This window comes from Musca vetustissima, unplaced genomic scaffold (assembly GCF_032173495.1).
Source record: "Musca vetustissima isolate MV318-11 ecotype Yass unplaced genomic scaffold, APGP_CSIRO_Mvet_v1 utg244302, whole genome shotgun sequence".
NCBI lineage: Eukaryota > Metazoa > Arthropoda > Insecta > Diptera > Muscidae > Musca > Musca vetustissima.
Genome location: NW_026880414.1, coordinates 6,893 through 24,078, shown reverse-complemented (window position 1 = coordinate 24,078; position 17,186 = coordinate 6,893). Strand labels below are relative to the sequence as shown.

The 17,186-nt window shown below is 33.2% G+C and overlaps 1 protein-coding gene across 1 annotated transcript; it reads right to left on the bottom strand.

Annotated features, from left to right (window-relative positions):
• Positions 1-394: 394 nt before the first annotated feature.
• LOC133326012 (ARF GTPase-activating protein Git-like) lies at positions 395-9,378 on the bottom strand. The gene is made up of 10 exons (XM_061534690.1): positions 9,244-9,378; positions 9,052-9,153; positions 7,698-8,401; positions 7,483-7,639; positions 7,000-7,088; positions 6,523-6,879; positions 3,396-3,637; positions 3,195-3,250; positions 2,791-3,140; positions 395-606 (listed from the first exon to the last, which is right to left on the bottom strand). Exons 1-10 carry the CDS (start codon positions 9,341-9,343, stop codon positions 406-408), a joined length of 2,358 nt encoding a protein of 785 aa, XP_061390674.1. The 5' UTR covers positions 9,344-9,378; the 3' UTR covers positions 395-405.
• Between the last annotated feature and the right edge of the window lie 7,808 nt (positions 9,379-17,186).

Here is a 17,186-nt window from a genome sequence, read left to right as displayed (position 1 = left end):
AGGTAAGTAAAAAAAGAAATACAACAACTAAAAAAGGAATACAAAAGTTTTGATAGTCATGGACTATAAATATAATAATGCCCTTGGTGAATATCATAATACATTAATAATTATTTTTTTTATAAGATATAGGGATTTTCAAAATGTTATTAAATTTGGTTTAGTAATTTTTTTTGTTGTTCTTAATTGTTAATACATAAAATGGATCTTTGTTTTGTTTTGGGATTATTAAATGCTATTTAAAAAAATAAACACACACAAAAATATATATTTAATAAATATAAATAAAATAGAGACACACAGGTTCAAATGTAGGTGGTGGTTTTCAAATTGCAAAAAATTGTAACTCAATAATATGCGGTTGAGCTGCATTGAAAGGGGTGTGGAAACTCCGTTTTTTATTTTTCAGTCCAATTGTAAAACTAATGTTTTTGTGGCACTGGCTATATAATAGGCACATTCCCGTACATCTTTATAATATTTGGCAATTGCTGTCTTATCATCCGTCTCCATGGAATTGCGTAAATTTTCACAGCTATGCTGTATTAAAATATTATTGCGTGTTAATTGCATCAGCGTCTCACGTATTGTCTCATTGCAATTTGCCTAAAAAAATAAAAACAAATCAAATATTAATTGGTGGGTATTGAGAGAGAGAAATACAGATAGGATATTTTCAAGGACCAACATAGTGGGGATTTTCGAAGAATATTAATAATAAGAAGAATATTCTAAAAACACGTCTTAGTAACCTTTGAAAAAAATATATTTTTTAAAAAACAACGCCTTGGAGAACTTTGAGAAAAAAATATATTTTTTAAAAAACAACGCCTTGGAGAACTTTGAGGAAAAAATATATTGTTTGAAAAATTATTTTTTTTTAACCCAAGCCTTGGTGGTCTTTGAAAAAATTATTTTTTAAAAAACCACGCCTTGGCGGTCTTTGAAAAAATCGTTTAAAAAAACACATCCTGGTAGTCTTTGAAAAAATTATTTTTTTAAAATTTCCTCATCATTATACCCTTCGCCACACTGTGGTACAGGGTATTATGTCGATGTGCATATGTTTGTAACTGGCAAAAGGAAACGAGATAGACCCATAGTTCCTTTTGAGAATATGCATAGAATCCGTCTGTCTGTCCATGTTTAATTGTAAAAAAGTACTGGTCGCATTTATGATCCGAATTGGATGAAATTTGGCACAGTTTATTTATTTGGCCCAAGGACGAGCCCTATTGAAATCGGTTCAGATTTAGATGTAGCTCCCATATATATTTTCGTCCAAATGGTACACCATAGTCCCTATATATCATTTGATTTGCACGAAATTTGACATAACGCGCTGAAGTGAGCCTAGAGTGATGTCTGCCAAGTTTCGTGAAAATCGGTTCAGATCTACATATATCTCCCGTATATATTTTCGTCCGATTTAATGTAAAATGTGCACCAAAGTCCCTATATATTTACACGATTTACACGAAATTTTGCATAACGTACTGAATTGAGCCTAGAATGATGTCCGCCAAGTTTCATGAAAATCGGTCCAGATTTAGATATAGCTCTCATATATATTTTCATCCGATTTAAGGTAAATTGTGTATCAAAATCCCTATATATCTTTCGATTTGCACGAAATTTGGCACAGCGTAATGAATTAGGTCTAGAATGATGTGTGTTAAGATTCCTGAAAATCGGTTCAGATTTAGATATAGCTCCCATATATAGTTTCGTCCGAATGGTCCACCATAGTCCCTATATATCATTCGATTTGCACGAGATTTGACATAACGCGCTGAATTGAGCCTAGAGTGATGTCTGCAGTTTCCTGAAAATCGGTTCAGATCTACATATAGCTCCCATATATATTTTCGTCCGATTTAATGTAAAAGGTGCACAAAAGTGACTATATATCTTTCGATTTACACGAAATTTGGCATAACACGCTGAATTGAGCCTAGAGTGATGTCTGCAAAGTTTCGTGAAAATCGGTCCAGATTTAGATATAGCTCCCATATATAGTTTCGTCCGATTTAATGTAAATAGTGCACAAGTCCCTAGATACCTTTCGATTTGCACGAAATTTGCCATAGCGTACTGAATTGAGTCCGAAATGATGTGTGCTGAGTTTTGTGAAAATCGGTTCAGATCTAGATATATATATATATATATATATATATTTTCGTCCGATTTAATGTAAATAATGTACTAAAGTTCTTATATTGCATAGCGTACTGAACTTAGTCCAGAATGATGTGTGCCAAGTTTCGTTGACGCACCAAGGAATATGACCTAACCTGTGACAAGTTTCGTTGAAATCGGTTCATATCTAGATATAGCTTCCCTATATATTTTCGTCCGATTTTAAGTAAATGGTGCATCAAACTCCTCATGTTTGTCAGATTGACATGAAATTTTGCACAACGTAAAGAATTGAGCACAGAATAACGTAGTTGCGTTTTCTGTGGAGTACAGACATAGCCCAACGGATGTCCTCTTGATATTTGTTTGAAGTCGATTTACATACTTTTGACCCATTGTAACAAACGAATGTCATGTTTATGGACTGATCTAAGTCGATTCACATTTAGATAAATATCACATATTTTAGTTCATCCAAAATTTAAATATGAATCACATATTTCACTTCAGTTAATAGTCCTGTTTAATATACCCATAGTGGTGAAGAACATCATGTAGTCGGCTCCATCCGACTTTACTACTTTCCTTACTGGTTTTTATATATAAAAATCCCGTTTCGTTTTTTGTTTGTTTTTTTTTTCTCCTACTCACCGGTGTTGTAAAGACATTTATCAATTCCAATACTGCAGCCCTAATACGTTCGGCACACGGTATTAGGGTTTCCTTATTATTTGGATCCTGCATTGAATGTATCAGCTCTTTGAGACGATGTGTTACAATATCGGCCTTTTGATTAACTTCTTCGGTAAAAGATTTATTGGCCGTATCAATGCCAGCCATTTGATACATTGATGTGGTATTACGAGAATCTGCTGAGGCCTTACTAATGTTCGTTTGTAAACGACGTTCATACATACTGGCCGGTCGTTTAATTGTCGATTGTTGGGAATTTGTTGTCGATGATGATGTCGATGTCGAGGAGCTGCCGCCACCAGCAGCAGCTGTTGATGTTTGTGGGGGATTTGTGCCGCTGAAGGATGAGCTGGAATTTAAACCCTCTGGCAGAGAATGTGGTTCGTGATCGTTGTCGTCGGTTTTAAAGTCAATGCGTCTGTGGAGTTTTTTTTCGTATTAATGAACAAAAAATGTTTATAAAATAAAAACAAAATTAAAAAAAGAAAAAAAATTGATAAAAAATAAAAATAAAATTAAATTAAAAATCAAAAATTATTTAAAGAAAAGAACATAATCCTCACAATGGCTCATCATAAACACTGTTATTGGATGCTGAGGCTGATGACGACTGCTGTTGTTGTTGCTGCTGTTGATCAACACTGGAAAATTTCGACTTCAATTCGGAATTTTCATTTGATAGCTTTTGTACAACATTACGCAGCTGATTGATTTCCGAGACATATTCATTGATTTGTTTACGCAAGTGCAACATTTCGAAATTTTTCACCTCCTCGGGCGGTTTGGCTGATTGGTGGACAATGGCCTTTACAAAGTTATGAAACATAAAATTAAACGAAAATAGAAAAAAATAAATAAAAAATTTAAACAAAATAATATTTAAATAAAATCTAGAAAAAAAGTTATCTAAAATAATTTCAACTTAAGAACTATAAAATAAATAAATGGTAAAATAAATATTAATAAAAGATAAAAGCTATTTTTCTTCAATAAATTCTAAATTTCAAACATTATAAGCAATAAATAGAACACGATCTGCTTTTAATTTTTTTATTGAATGTATCAAAATTTTTATTGTATAAATTGTTGACTAAAATCTATTATTTAGACTAAAATTATATATAGGATAATTCTAAATAATGTAAGCAATGATGCGACATATAAATATTAAGCTACTAATGGTTGTTTAGATATTAATATGATATCTTAATGGTATACCTATAATCTAATAAGCAAGACGATTATAAATTTTTAAATTAGAAAAAAAATCACGGAAAAATATTTATAAACATTTAAAAAAATTTCCGACTACTTTGAAATTTAAAAAAAAAATATTTTTAAAAAATTCCAATCCTATCAAAAACATTTTTAAAAAATTCAAATTCTTGCAAAACTATTTTTAAAAAAATTGAAAAATATTTTTAAAACATCCAAATCATGTCAAAATATTTTTGAAACTATTTTTAAAAAACCAAATCCTTTCAAAAATATTTTTAAAAAATCCGATTCCTTGCAAAAATATTTTAAAAAATCCAAATCCTTGCAAAACAGTTTTCAAAAAATTCAAGTCCTTTCAAAAATATTTTTAAAAAGTTTAAATCCTTTCAAAAATATTTTAAAAAATCCAAATACTTGCAAAGCTATTTTCAAAAAATACAAATCCTTTTAAAAATATTAAAAAAAAAACAAATCCTTTCAAAAATATTTAAAAAAAAATGCAAATCCTTGCAAAACTATTTTCAAAAAATCCAAATCCTTTCAAAAATAGTTTTAAAAACCCAAATCCTTTCAAAAATATTTTTAAAAAATCCAAATCCTTTCAAAAATATTTTTATAAAATCCAAATCCTTGCAAATTTTTTTTCAAAAAATACTAATTCTTGCAAAACTATTTTCAAAAAATCCAATTCCAATTTTTAAAACATTTAAATCCTTACAAAACTATTTTCAAAAGATCCAAATCCTTTCAAACATATTTTCAAAAAATCCAAATCCTTTCAAAAATATTTTTAAAACATTTAAATCCTTACAATACAATTTTCAAAAAATCCAAATCCTTTCAAAAATATTTTTAAAGAATCCAAATCCTTTAAAACACGTTTTTAAAAAAATCCAAATCCTTCCAAAAATATTTTTAAAAAATGCAAATCCTTGCAAAACTATTTTCAAAAAATCCTTTCAAAAATAGTTTTAAAAAACCAAATCCTTTCAAAAATATTTTTAAAAAATCCAAATCCTTTCAAAAATATTTTTAAAGAATCCAAATCCTTTCAAACACGTTTTTAAAAAAATCCAAATCCTTCCAAAAATATTTTTAAAAAATGCAAATCCTTGCAAAACTATTTTTCAAAAAATCCTTTCAAAAATAGTTTTAAAAAACCAAATCCTAGCAAAAATATTTTTAAAAAATCCGAATCCTTGCAAAATTTATAAACCCTGAATTACCACGCCTTATGGTAGCCTTGAAAAAAATATTATTTAAAAAATCCACGCCTTCCATAAACCCTGAAATACCACGTCTTATGGTAGCCTTGAAAAAAATATTATTTAAAAAATCCACGCCTTCCATAAACCCTGAAATACCACGTCTTATGGTAGCCTTGAAAAAAATATTCTTTAAAAAATCCATGCCTTCCATAAACCCTGAAATACCACGCCTTATGGTAGCCTTGAAAAAAATATTCGTTAAAAAACCCATGCCTTCCATAAACCCTGAATTACCACGCCTTATGGTAGCCTTGAAAAAATATTCTTTAAAAAATCCATGCCTTCCATAAACCCTGAATTACCACGCCTTATGGTAGCCTTGAAAAAATATTATTTAAAAAATCCACGTCTTCCATAAACCCTGAAATACCACGCCTTATGGTAGCCTTGAAAAAAATATTCTTTAAAAAAATCCACAACTTAAGGTAGCCTTGAAAAAAATTCTTTAAAAAAATCCACACCATATGTTAGCCTTGAAAAAATATTCTTTAAAAAATCCACGCCTTATGGTAGCCTTCAAAAAGTATTCTTTAAAACATTCACACCTTATGGCAGCCTCAAAAAATATTTTTAAAAAAATCCACGCCTTCCATAAACCCTGAAATACCACCCCTTATGGTAGCCTTGAAAAAAAATATTCTTTAAAAAAATCCACACCTTAAGGTAGCCTTGGAAATATATTCTTTAAAAAATCCACGCCTTATGGTAGCCTTCAAAAAGTATTCTTTAAAATATTCACACCTTATGGTAGCCTTGAAAAATATTTTTTAAAAAATCCACGCCTAGGGTACATATTAAAAAAAATAGTTATCAAAAATTCAAAATATTTTCAGCACAGTTTGCGTATGTTTTCTTTTAACGTTATTTACGTTCGATTTCGATTCACTAGGTATTTTTTCGTTTTTCTTTTTTGGAAATGTTTTAGCACTACTTTACTTATTTAAAGGAAATAAATGTTTGTCTACCTCGATTTTGATGGTTAGCGTTAAATGTTTGTCCATTATTACCATCCATAGTTTTGTATATTGTTATTATTCTATACGTTTTTAGTTTAAATATTTCGAACCGAATACATTTTAAATCGAAAAATCATTTATTAAACACAATAACATAAAAAATTCTACTTGTTTTTACTTTTTCTCAGTCTAAGTGCTTAACCGAAACTATTGTTGAGTTTTAAAATTTTCTGTCGCATTAAATTTACCTGTTGGGCCATCGGAGGCATTGGCTCATAATCATCATCGGCAACGGGATCATAAATTGGTTCATCATCGGATAAATTTGGATCATGATAATCATTGCCAATGCCACCAATGCAGCTACTGCTGCTGTTATTATTGTTATTGTTGGTGGTGTTTTGATTGTTGAAACCATAGAAACCAGATAAATTATTATTTGGCATAGACGATGATGCTGCTGCTGCAGTGGTTGGTGGTTGCGGTTGGGGTCCATCAAGTGGTCGTAAATTTGCCATATTTTGACGACGTCTTGCATCAATTAAAACATCCGTTAATAGGCCATTGAATTCTGCACGACTAAAACGTGCTAATTTTTGACGACCCTGAAAGTAAAACACAAATAAATCGCAATGATATAATTAAACAAAATTTGTTGAGCATGGGAAAATTTAAGGCTGAACAAGAACAACAACAACAGTGTTGTGTTTTGTTTTTGTAAATACCTGATTACGGGTGGCACTTAGAAATGGATTAGCTGGCAAAAATGGTACACCAGCAACATTGTCCGAATTTACGGTTGGGGTAGACCAAACTAAAAAGAAAGAAGGGAAACACATTAGAAACAAATTTATTATTCCTAAGCTCTATTTTTCCACTGAGATCTACATTTTTTCTAAAGGAAAACAAAAAATCGAGCAGACCTCAGATACAATGAGGTTCAATTTATTTCTTTAGAGAACAACTTGAGCAGACCTAAAATATACTGAGGTAACATTTTTTTCTATAGACAAAATTCGAATAGACCTTCGTTTACACTGAGTTGAAATATTTTTCTATAGAAACAATTCGAACAGACCTATGTTTACACTCGGAGGCATAGTTCAATATTTTTTCTATAGAAAAAATTCACACAGACCTCAGTTTCATTGAAATTTTGTAAAGAGGTCCGCTCAGATATAATAATTTTTTTTTTGTGCTATACTCACTTGCTTCATTCTCCCGGCGATCGACTTCATCGTACAAATCCATAACCAACTCTTCAAAGATTTTATTCGGTACCAATTGCAAACGGCCACGGGCAATTTTCAATTGTTCGCTTATTTCACCAGTATGAGTGTCGGGTATAACCAAGTGGCGGCCAGACTAAATGAGAAATCATTAAGAACTTCTCAAAGATATCGAAGACAACTTTACAACTTACCGCATGCTCTGGTTTCTTGCCACCCAAAAACATAATAATACGATCGGTAACCTCATACATGGCATCCAACAGACGATCAGCAATCAAAGTGTGATTATTGGCTTTGGCAACTTCGAGCGGTGTCAAGCCGTTGCCATCGACCACATTAATTTCGGCGCCATGCACTATCAACAGTTCAATTTGTGACGCCTGGCCAAATTTGGCAGCCACATGCAAGGGCGTGGAACGTTTCTCTTCATGAAAGAAATTTGGATCGGCACCTTGTACCAACAATCGTAAGGATGTCTCTAAATTGCTGGTACGTACACTAGCATGTAACTGCTTGCTTAATTCATGTTCCAAACCAGCTGAACCGGTTATATCATCATCGGCATCTTGTAAATTTGGCTTGAGTACGAATGCCAATTGTACATGTTTTGCTTTAATGAAGTCGGATTTATTCGGATGTAGAGGATCTTTGGGGGTGGGTTTGCGGATACGATGTTGCCCTTTATTACCCGATGTTGTACTATCGAGTAAATGATGTTCCCATACACAATTGGCACCATGAGCATTTAGAGAATTCACGAAGTTCAATACGGAAGGTTCCCAGCTGCCTTGGCGTAGAGATTTGACAATTGAAATATGACGTCCTAAACTTCGATGTATTGAACAACAATCGGAACAGAGTAGTATGCCGCGATTTATTGAGGCCCAGGAGGGATCTGAAATGTGCAAAGAAAACAAATATGAAATAATAAAAATTGATAAAGTGTGGAATAAAAAGTATTTTTTGCAGGGAAGTACCCTGGGGTAATAAAACTAATGGGACCCCTGAGAAAATATTCTTTCAAAATTCGCGCATTGGGTATCGTGAAGAAAATATTCATTTAAAATCGAATCTGTGGGGACCCTTAAACATATGTTCATTGGCGTTATGGGAGCCTTGAGGAAATATTCTTTAAAGATCTACGTTTTGGGAGACTATGAGAAAATATTCTTTAAATATCTACGTTTTGGGGGCTTATAAGAAAATATTTTTTAAAAAATCTACGCTTTGAGGGACTTTGAGAAAATATTTAGACAATCAAGGTTTTGGGGGCCCTTAAGAACATTTTCTTTTAGTGCACATACAATTTTTTTCTTTTTAAAATCTATTCGGTGATGTGGTTTTCAAGAGGGGATATGTCAATGATAACCGGGTCGATGACGAGTTCCCTTATTTACTGCTCATTAAAACTCGACCTCTACTCAACGCCCAGTCATCTATCATTAAACTACGTAATGGTTGTGGTTGACTTCTATTCAAAAACTCCCACAATTGACAAAAAAATCTCTATTAGTAACCATATACCTATTTTATTTTTTTTCTTACCCGATGCTCCACAATCACCGCAGACTTCGGTTGGTATACGTGTTTTACTTCGTGACATCTTGATGTTTTTCAGACTTGTATTACTGCCACTAGCAGTAGTTCCTCCAGCACTGCTGCCACCACCAATACTACTGCTGCTACGCAATCCCTTGACTGTACCAGCACCGACACCACCACCAGATAGGTTCTCACTTCCGGTGATGCTCTTGTTCGGGTTATTGGTGTTCTGGCTGCTTGTGTTAGCTATAAATAGCTTTTTATGCGCTTCTACAACTGAGCTGGCGAAACACATTCATGCCCCTTTGTATTTGATCTGTTTTACATAAAAAAAATCAACCAACAACAACAAATTTATGTTGCACCAAGCTGTTGCACTCTCACTCAATGGGTGAGTGAGTGTGTGTATGTCTGTGTCCAAGATGAGGGTGTTGCTGCTGGTGGTGATGGCCTTATTAGACAATAACAGAAGAGAAAACCACCCACCCAAAATATTTCCTTTTTCGGGGGGTTAATAGTTCGAACACGATTGATATAGATGGAATCGTGGATGTTTTAACAAATTGTTTATGAATTTATCAATTATTTTAATTATTTACTAATTTACTTATATTGTTTTATTTTTCTTATTTTTCGTTGCCAAAACAAGACAAGATTTGCCAATTACTGGTAGGGATAAGTAAATCGACTTTCTGTCTTTGCCCGTTCACTAATTAGGGATCTATAAATCGAGATAGCGGCGTAAACAATAAGAGCGACTCAGTTGTTTACTATATGCCTCTTTGGGAGGGAAAATAATTTTATATTAATTTAATTGGATATATATATATATATATATTATATACACATATATATATATATATATATATATTGGCTATTTGCACTAAAATATATATGTATGTGTTTACGTCTACTTTACAAGATAGTTAAAATAATAGCCGTTACTCTCACTCCAAAGTACATAAAAATGTAGTAGAGAAGAAGAAGCAGGCCGTTCATGTTGTCAAATCACAATAATGACAATTAGTTTTTTTTCGTTCGTTTGTGTTGATTGTCGAAACGGTCGTGAAAAATGGCGAAAAATAAGTGAAAACCATAGAAATAACGGTCGGAAAAGTTCGAAATCGTGTCGACAATGGTGTTTCTTATTGGAAATCTTTAAAATAAATGGAAATAATGTCGTTAAAAGTGTTTAATGCAATGTGTCTTGTGGCTTGTTAGCTGCCGGCAGAAATGGCGGCAAATCAACGAACAAAACAGTGCTTGCTTGAAAAGTGTTATTGGTGTCCACCAGTAAATTTTGCAATTCAATGCCAAGAAGTGTGTGCTAAAAAAATTAAAATATGGAATTAAAGACCGGTTGCGGATCGTTTAGACATTTTATCATAATTAATCTTTTATGGACCCTATTACAACGATACCATTTTGTTCTATTGCCGCAATTCATACTTCTTGAGGTATTGGACTCCACCAAGGGCCTTGTACTTTTCCACGGCTTTTTAAATTCAATATGGTGATCCATTTGAAGCGGATGAAGTCCTGATTGTCAAAAATCTAATTATTCTGTAACATAGGGGTGGTTTATGTGGCAGACTTCAAGAGTAAGGTAAGCGGATATAAAATCAAGTTTTTTTATTAAATTTATAAAATATTTTCGTTTTTTGTAGGTAAGAAAGTTGTCCAACTCGCAAATTGTTTTCAAGGATTCGTTTATATAAAAAAGTTAAAAGAGGACGTTAAATTCGTCCACAGTTTTTATTCCCTCCACTTAAGTCGATCAGGAAATTTATATGAGGAAATTCGATTAAATTCGAAGAAGAAGCGGAACGTTTATGCGTTTTTTTTATCAAAACTTGGACTCTATGTACACCGCACAAATTTGTCTGTAAATCAGCCTTGCAGAACCCTTTACACCATATTACCAAAGACATAAAAGTATAAAGATAGGACAATTGAATTTCCAAGTTGGCCGTTAGATGGCTTTTGCTCTGTTGTTACGATATCGTAACAACATTTTCTGTTAATTACAAAGAGAACTACATTTTTTACTCTCTGAAATGCAATGGAATAATGACAGAAAAAACCTAGAGAGTTTAAAAACAATTTATATGGCTGGCAACATTCTTCAAATATATATGATGTGTTCCACAATGTGCAAGGTGAATTTTTGTCGCTGCTACAGAAATGTATAAATATACAATAAAAACAGAGTATGTACATATGATATATAATTATTATTATATATAACCAAAAATAACATAGTATTTTAGGTTTTTTAGTAATTTAAAGAGTTTCTCCTACGCCATAGAATCGTTTAAAAACGACAACTTATTGAACTTTGTATTCACATGTGGTGTTGTGTGATTATTGTGAACCCCCGATGCAATGAAAACACAATGTAAATAGTGAAAAACCGCGAAAAAGCTTTTTAATTTATAAACGTAAGAAGGGAATATATATTCAATACTTATTTCAATCAACTTAATAAAAATCTGGATACTATGAAGAGACTTTGAAGACCGCGAAAAAGAAAATCGGTTCAGATTTAAGATTTAAGGTAAATGGGGCACCAAAGTCCCTTCATATATTTCGATTTGCACGAAATTTGGCACTTTGGCAATTAGGTCCAGAATTATATGTGCTAAGTTTCGAGAAAATCGATTCAGATTTAATATAGCTCTCATATATAGTTTTGTCAGATTTTATGTAAAAGGTGCACCAAAGCCCCCTATTCTCGGTGTCATATTTTTTTTATTCCGATCTACTCTTGAAGATATAGCCGATTGATTGAGTCAGCATCAAGTGACGACAAGAGTGATTCTTAAACGCATTTCTCGAAGCAGCGTTTCGCGAATGGCGGGCACGATAACTCATAAACTAATAATCCAATCGGTTTGTTAGTACCCAATTATTAATAATAAAACATTTTTTATAATTTTGTTGTTGTATAATTAATTTATTTATTGCCATAAACATAATAATTTTGTGTGTTTTTATTTTTTTGGGAAGATTTTTTTTTGAAGCGGAAATAAAAATTTTGAAGTGACGGAGGATATTTTAGTCATAAGTAAAAAAAAAATAGATTGAAAACCAGTGAGCCGAGCAGTATAGCCGAACGGGGCCGACCATATGATACCCTACACAACTTCAACGAAAATTTGACTTCCTGTAGTTCTTTATTCTGAGCTTGAGCAATATTTCGCAATATTTGCAACCTCTTGACCGACTAGAGATAAACAAATATTACAAATATTCAGTACAGCCCTTCTAAGTGCTTGTCCAGATTCCCTTCACCGTGGGTTGTGCTGTGCTATTCGGCCTGTGGCCTATAAATCGACTCGTAAAAACACAATAAAATAAGTTTTTGGTCCACTTCAGCCCAAAATTATTATCTGATCATCACCGAAAATTATAGGCGTTGTCCTTGACCATAACTGCAACCTCATGGAACATTTCAAAGCGATCACCGTGTGGTAATGGTTTACTAAATTATATTTGAGTAACCTAAACACCTCTTAATACTTAGGTGTAACTCCCGCAGCCGAGTACATACGACAATATTGGTATTGGTATCAATTTAAAGGTCAACCACTCTATTCCGTATAGAACAAAAATTTTTAATTTTTCACACAAAAGTCAGGGTCCATTTGACCCGCTAAATATTGACCGATCTTTATTTAAAACTGGCATGTTTATTCTTTGCCCTGATCCCATTCTCCGTGTAAAAATTCGCAATGTTGGGGTCAGAATTGCGGCCTCTGGAGCGACCAGAAAACCGACAAAAATAAAGTATTTGGTCCATTTCATCCCCTTAATATCAACTGATCTTTACCAAAAATCATAGGGATCTTCATTGGCCAGAAGAACAAATAATAATGGACAGACGGACGGCCACACATGTCTAGATCGATTCAGCTAGTCGATATATGACGATCGGTATACTTAACGGTGGGCCTAGGACCAACACGTCGCGGCGTTACAAACTCTTGGGGCTGCACAGAGCTATAATACCCTGACATACCCTGACACAGCATTGTTGTTTTAGTATTCATGGGTCATTATTTGAATCCGCATCGTAATCTTCAGGCATCCACATCAATAAACATATTGCAAAGAAATAAAAAATTTATAAACAATTTATAAAATTTGGAAAAGTTTCTCCAGTTCAACCATCAGCCTTAATCAAATCATCACGGATGTAATCCTTGCAAGCATCGAGACCTTGGCCAACTTATCATCAGCTTCAAAATGACGGCTAAACATTTTTGGTGATTCACCGGGTATGGGTTCAATTTTAACCCAAATATTTTTGATTCGATTGAGGTGACAATGCCAATATCGACAAACTCCTTGCTCGGCACACAAATCGGTGTACCAACTTTCACAATACAATTTTTCGACCATTACACCCATGACAAAGGGGGTCACGACTGTTAAAGATGAACTGTGGCAGGGGAACACGGCAATTGATTTAAATTCTTCAAATAAAGCACGCAAAAAAAAATAATAATTTAATTTCATACAATCTCAAACTTCACTTTGGTTACCATATTTTTCAAAATAATTAACATTGCTGTTAAGTATTTTTTGGTGAGAGAACATCAAAAAGTGCATTTTCCATTAAAATGTGTAGCCCTCTATAGCACAAATTTGACACTAATATTGGAAAATGCGTCTTGTCGTGTCTTTACGATTGTATGTCTTTGATATTACAGCAAAGACATACAATCGTAAAGACATGACAAGACGCATTTTCCAATATTAGTGTCAAATTTGTGCTATAGAGGGCTACACATTTTAATGGAAAATGCACTTTTTGATGTTCTCTCACCAAAAAATACTTAACAGCAATGTTAATTATTTTGAAAAATATGGTAACCAAAGTGAAGTTTGAGATTGTATGAAATTAAATTATTATTTTTTTTTGCGTGCTTTATTTGAAGAATTTAAATCAATTGCCGTGTTCCCCTGCCACAGTTCATCTTTAACAGTCGTGACCCCCTTTGTCATGGGTGTAATGGTCGAAAAATTGTATTGTGAAAGTTGGTACACCGATTTGTGTGCCGAGCAAGGAGTTTGTCGATATTGGCATTGTCACCTCAATCGAATCAAAAATATTTGGGTTAAAATTGAACCCATACCCGGTGAATCACCAAAAATGTTTAGCCGTCATTTTGAAGCTGATGATAAGTTGGCCAAGGTCTCGATGCTTGCAAGGATTACATCCGTGATGATTTGATTAAGGCTGATGGTTGAACTGGAGAAACTTTTCCAAATTTTATAAATTGTTTATAAATTTTTTATTTCTTTGCAATATGTTTATTGATGTGGATGCCTGAAGATTACGATGCGGATTCAAATAATGACCCATGAATACTAAAACAACAATGATTTTAGGGTATGTCAGGGTATTATAGCTCTGTGCAGCCCCAAGAGTTTGTAACGCCGCGACGTGTTGGTCCTAGGCCCACCGTTAAGTATACCGATCGTCATATATCGACTAGCTGAATCGATCTAGACATGTGTGGCCGTCCGTCTGTCCATTATTATTTGTTCTTCTGGCCAATGAAGATCCCTATGATTTTTGGTAAAGATCAGTTGATATTAAGGGGATGAAATGGACCAAATACTTTATTTTTGTCGGTTTTCTGGTCGCTCCAGAGGCCGCAATTCTGACCCCAACATTGCGAATTTTTACACGGAGAATGGGATCAGGGCAAAGAATAAACATGCCAGTTTTAAATAAAGATCGGTCAATATTTAGCGGGTCAAATGGACCCTGACTTTTGTGTGAAAAATTAAAAATTTTTGTTCTATACGGAATAGAGTGGTTGACCTTTAAATTGATACCAATACCAATATTGTCGTATGTACTCGGCTGCGGGAGTTACACCTAAGTATTAAGAGGTGTTTAGGTTACTCAAATATAATTTAGTAAACCATTACCACACGGTGATCGCTTTGAAATGTTCCATGAGGTTGCAGTTATGGTCAAGGACAACGCCTATAATTTTCGGTGATGATCAGATAATAATTTTGGGCTGAAGTGGACCAAAAACTTATTTTATTGTGTTTTTACGAGTCGATTTATAGGCCACAGGCCGAATAGCACAGCACAACCCACGGTGAAGGGAATCTGGACAAGCACTTAGAAGGGCTGTACTGAATATTTGTAATATTTGTTTATCTCTAGTCGGTCAAGAGGTTGCAAATATTGCGAAATATTGCTCAAGCTCAGAATAAAGAACTACAGGAAGTCAAATTTTCGTTGAAGTTGTGTAGGGTATCATATGGTCGGCCCCGTTCGGCTATACTGCTCGGCTCACTGGTTTTCAATCTATTTTTTTTTTTACTTATGACTAAAATATCCTCCGTCACTTCAAAATTTTTATTTCCGCTTCAAAAAAAAATCTTCCCAAAAAAATAAAAACACACAAAATTATTATGTTTATGGCAATAAATAAATTAATTATACAACAACAAAATTATAAAAAATGTTTTATTATTAATAATTGGGTACTAACAAACCGATTGGATTATTAGTTTATGAGTTATCGTGCCCGCCATTCGCGAAACGCTGCTTCGAGAAATGCGTTTAAGAATCACTCTTGTCGTCACTTGATGCTGACTCAATCAATCGGCTATATCTTCAAGAGTAGATCGGAATAAAAAAAATATGACACCGAGAATAGGGGGCTTTGGTGCACCTTTTACATAAAATCTGACAAAACTATATATGAGAGCTATATTAAATCTGAATCGATTTTCTCGAAACTTAGCACATATAATTCTGGACCTAATTGCCAAAGTGCCAAATTTCGTGCAAATCGAAATATATGAAGGGACTTTGGTGCCCCATTTACCTTAAATCTTAAATCTGAACCGATTTTCTTTTTCGCGGTCTTCAAAGTCTCTTCATAGTATCCAGATTTTTATTAAGTTGATTGAAATAAGTATTGAATATATATTCCCTTCTTACGTTTATAAATTAAAAAGCTTTTTCGCGGTTTTTCACTATTTACATTGTGTTTTCATTGCATCGGGGGTTCACAATAATCACACAACACCACATGTGAATACAAAGTTCAATAAGTTGTCGTTTTTAAACGATTCTATGGCGTAGGAGAAACTCTTTAAATTACTAAAAAACCTAAAATACTATGTTATTTTTGGTTATATATAATAATAATTATATATCATATGTACATACTCTGTTTTTATTGTATATTTATACATTTCTGTAGCAGCGACAAAAATTCACCTTGCACATTGTGGAACACATCATATATATTTGAAGAATGTTGCCAGCCATATAAATTGTTTTTAAACTCTCTAGGTTTTTTCTGTCATTATTCCATTGCATTTCAGAGAGTAAAAAATGTAGTTCTCTTTGTAATTAACAGAAAATGTTGTTACGATATCGTAACAACAGAGCAAAAGCCATCTAACGGCCAACTTGGAAATTCAATTGTCCTATCTTTATACTTTTATGTCTTTGATATTACAGTCCCATCGGTTGGAAATGCGACTAAAGTAATTTAAATACAGAAAATGGTATGACAGCGTTCAAGGTACCGTTCTATGGGAGCAATATTGGGAGCTATACTGAAATATTGGGTAGGAAGGTTTGACACATCATAAGAATTTTATCAAAACCCCCCAAAATTGCCATTACATGGAGGCTACACGGAAATTTGGGCCAATATTGATCATTTTTGGATTTTCTACGCAATGAGAATAAAAATATGTAATTTGGTTGAAGCACGTATGCAAACTCTCCAAAATACCGAAATTTGGTATATGCCGTTATATGGGGCATATACCAAAGTGAACCAATAATGATCAAGTTAAGTAGGAAGATTTTACAAACCAGAGGAACCTTAAAAATAAAATCATAGACAATTCGGCGAAAAATATTTCAAAAAACCCTCAAAATACCGCATAATGGGGGTTACCATTATATAGGGGCGCTACCCGGAAACATAGACCAATGTTGATAATTTATGGTATGAAAATTTTCTACTCAATGAGAATCCAAAATATTAAATTGCACACAAATTGGTTGAAAGCTTCCCAAAATAGCGTACTTGGGGATTTAGCATTGTAATGATGTATTCCCTATTGAACATTTTTAGTAG

Bases quoted from the DNA above. Each gene is read 5' to 3' on its own strand.
- LOC133326012 (XM_061534690.1), bottom strand. From the start codon at position 9,343: ATGTGTTTCGCCAGCTCAGTTGTAGAAGCGCATAAAAAGCTATTTATA. The intron at 8,402-9,051 runs GTAAGAAAAAAA...TGCACATTTCAG, and splicing joins CGGTGATTGTGGAGCATCGG to ATCCCTCCTGGGCCTCAATA. The intron at 3,251-3,395 runs GTGAGGATTATG...AAAACTCCACAG, and splicing joins AGTGTTTATGATGAGCCATT to ACGCATTGACTTTAAAACCG.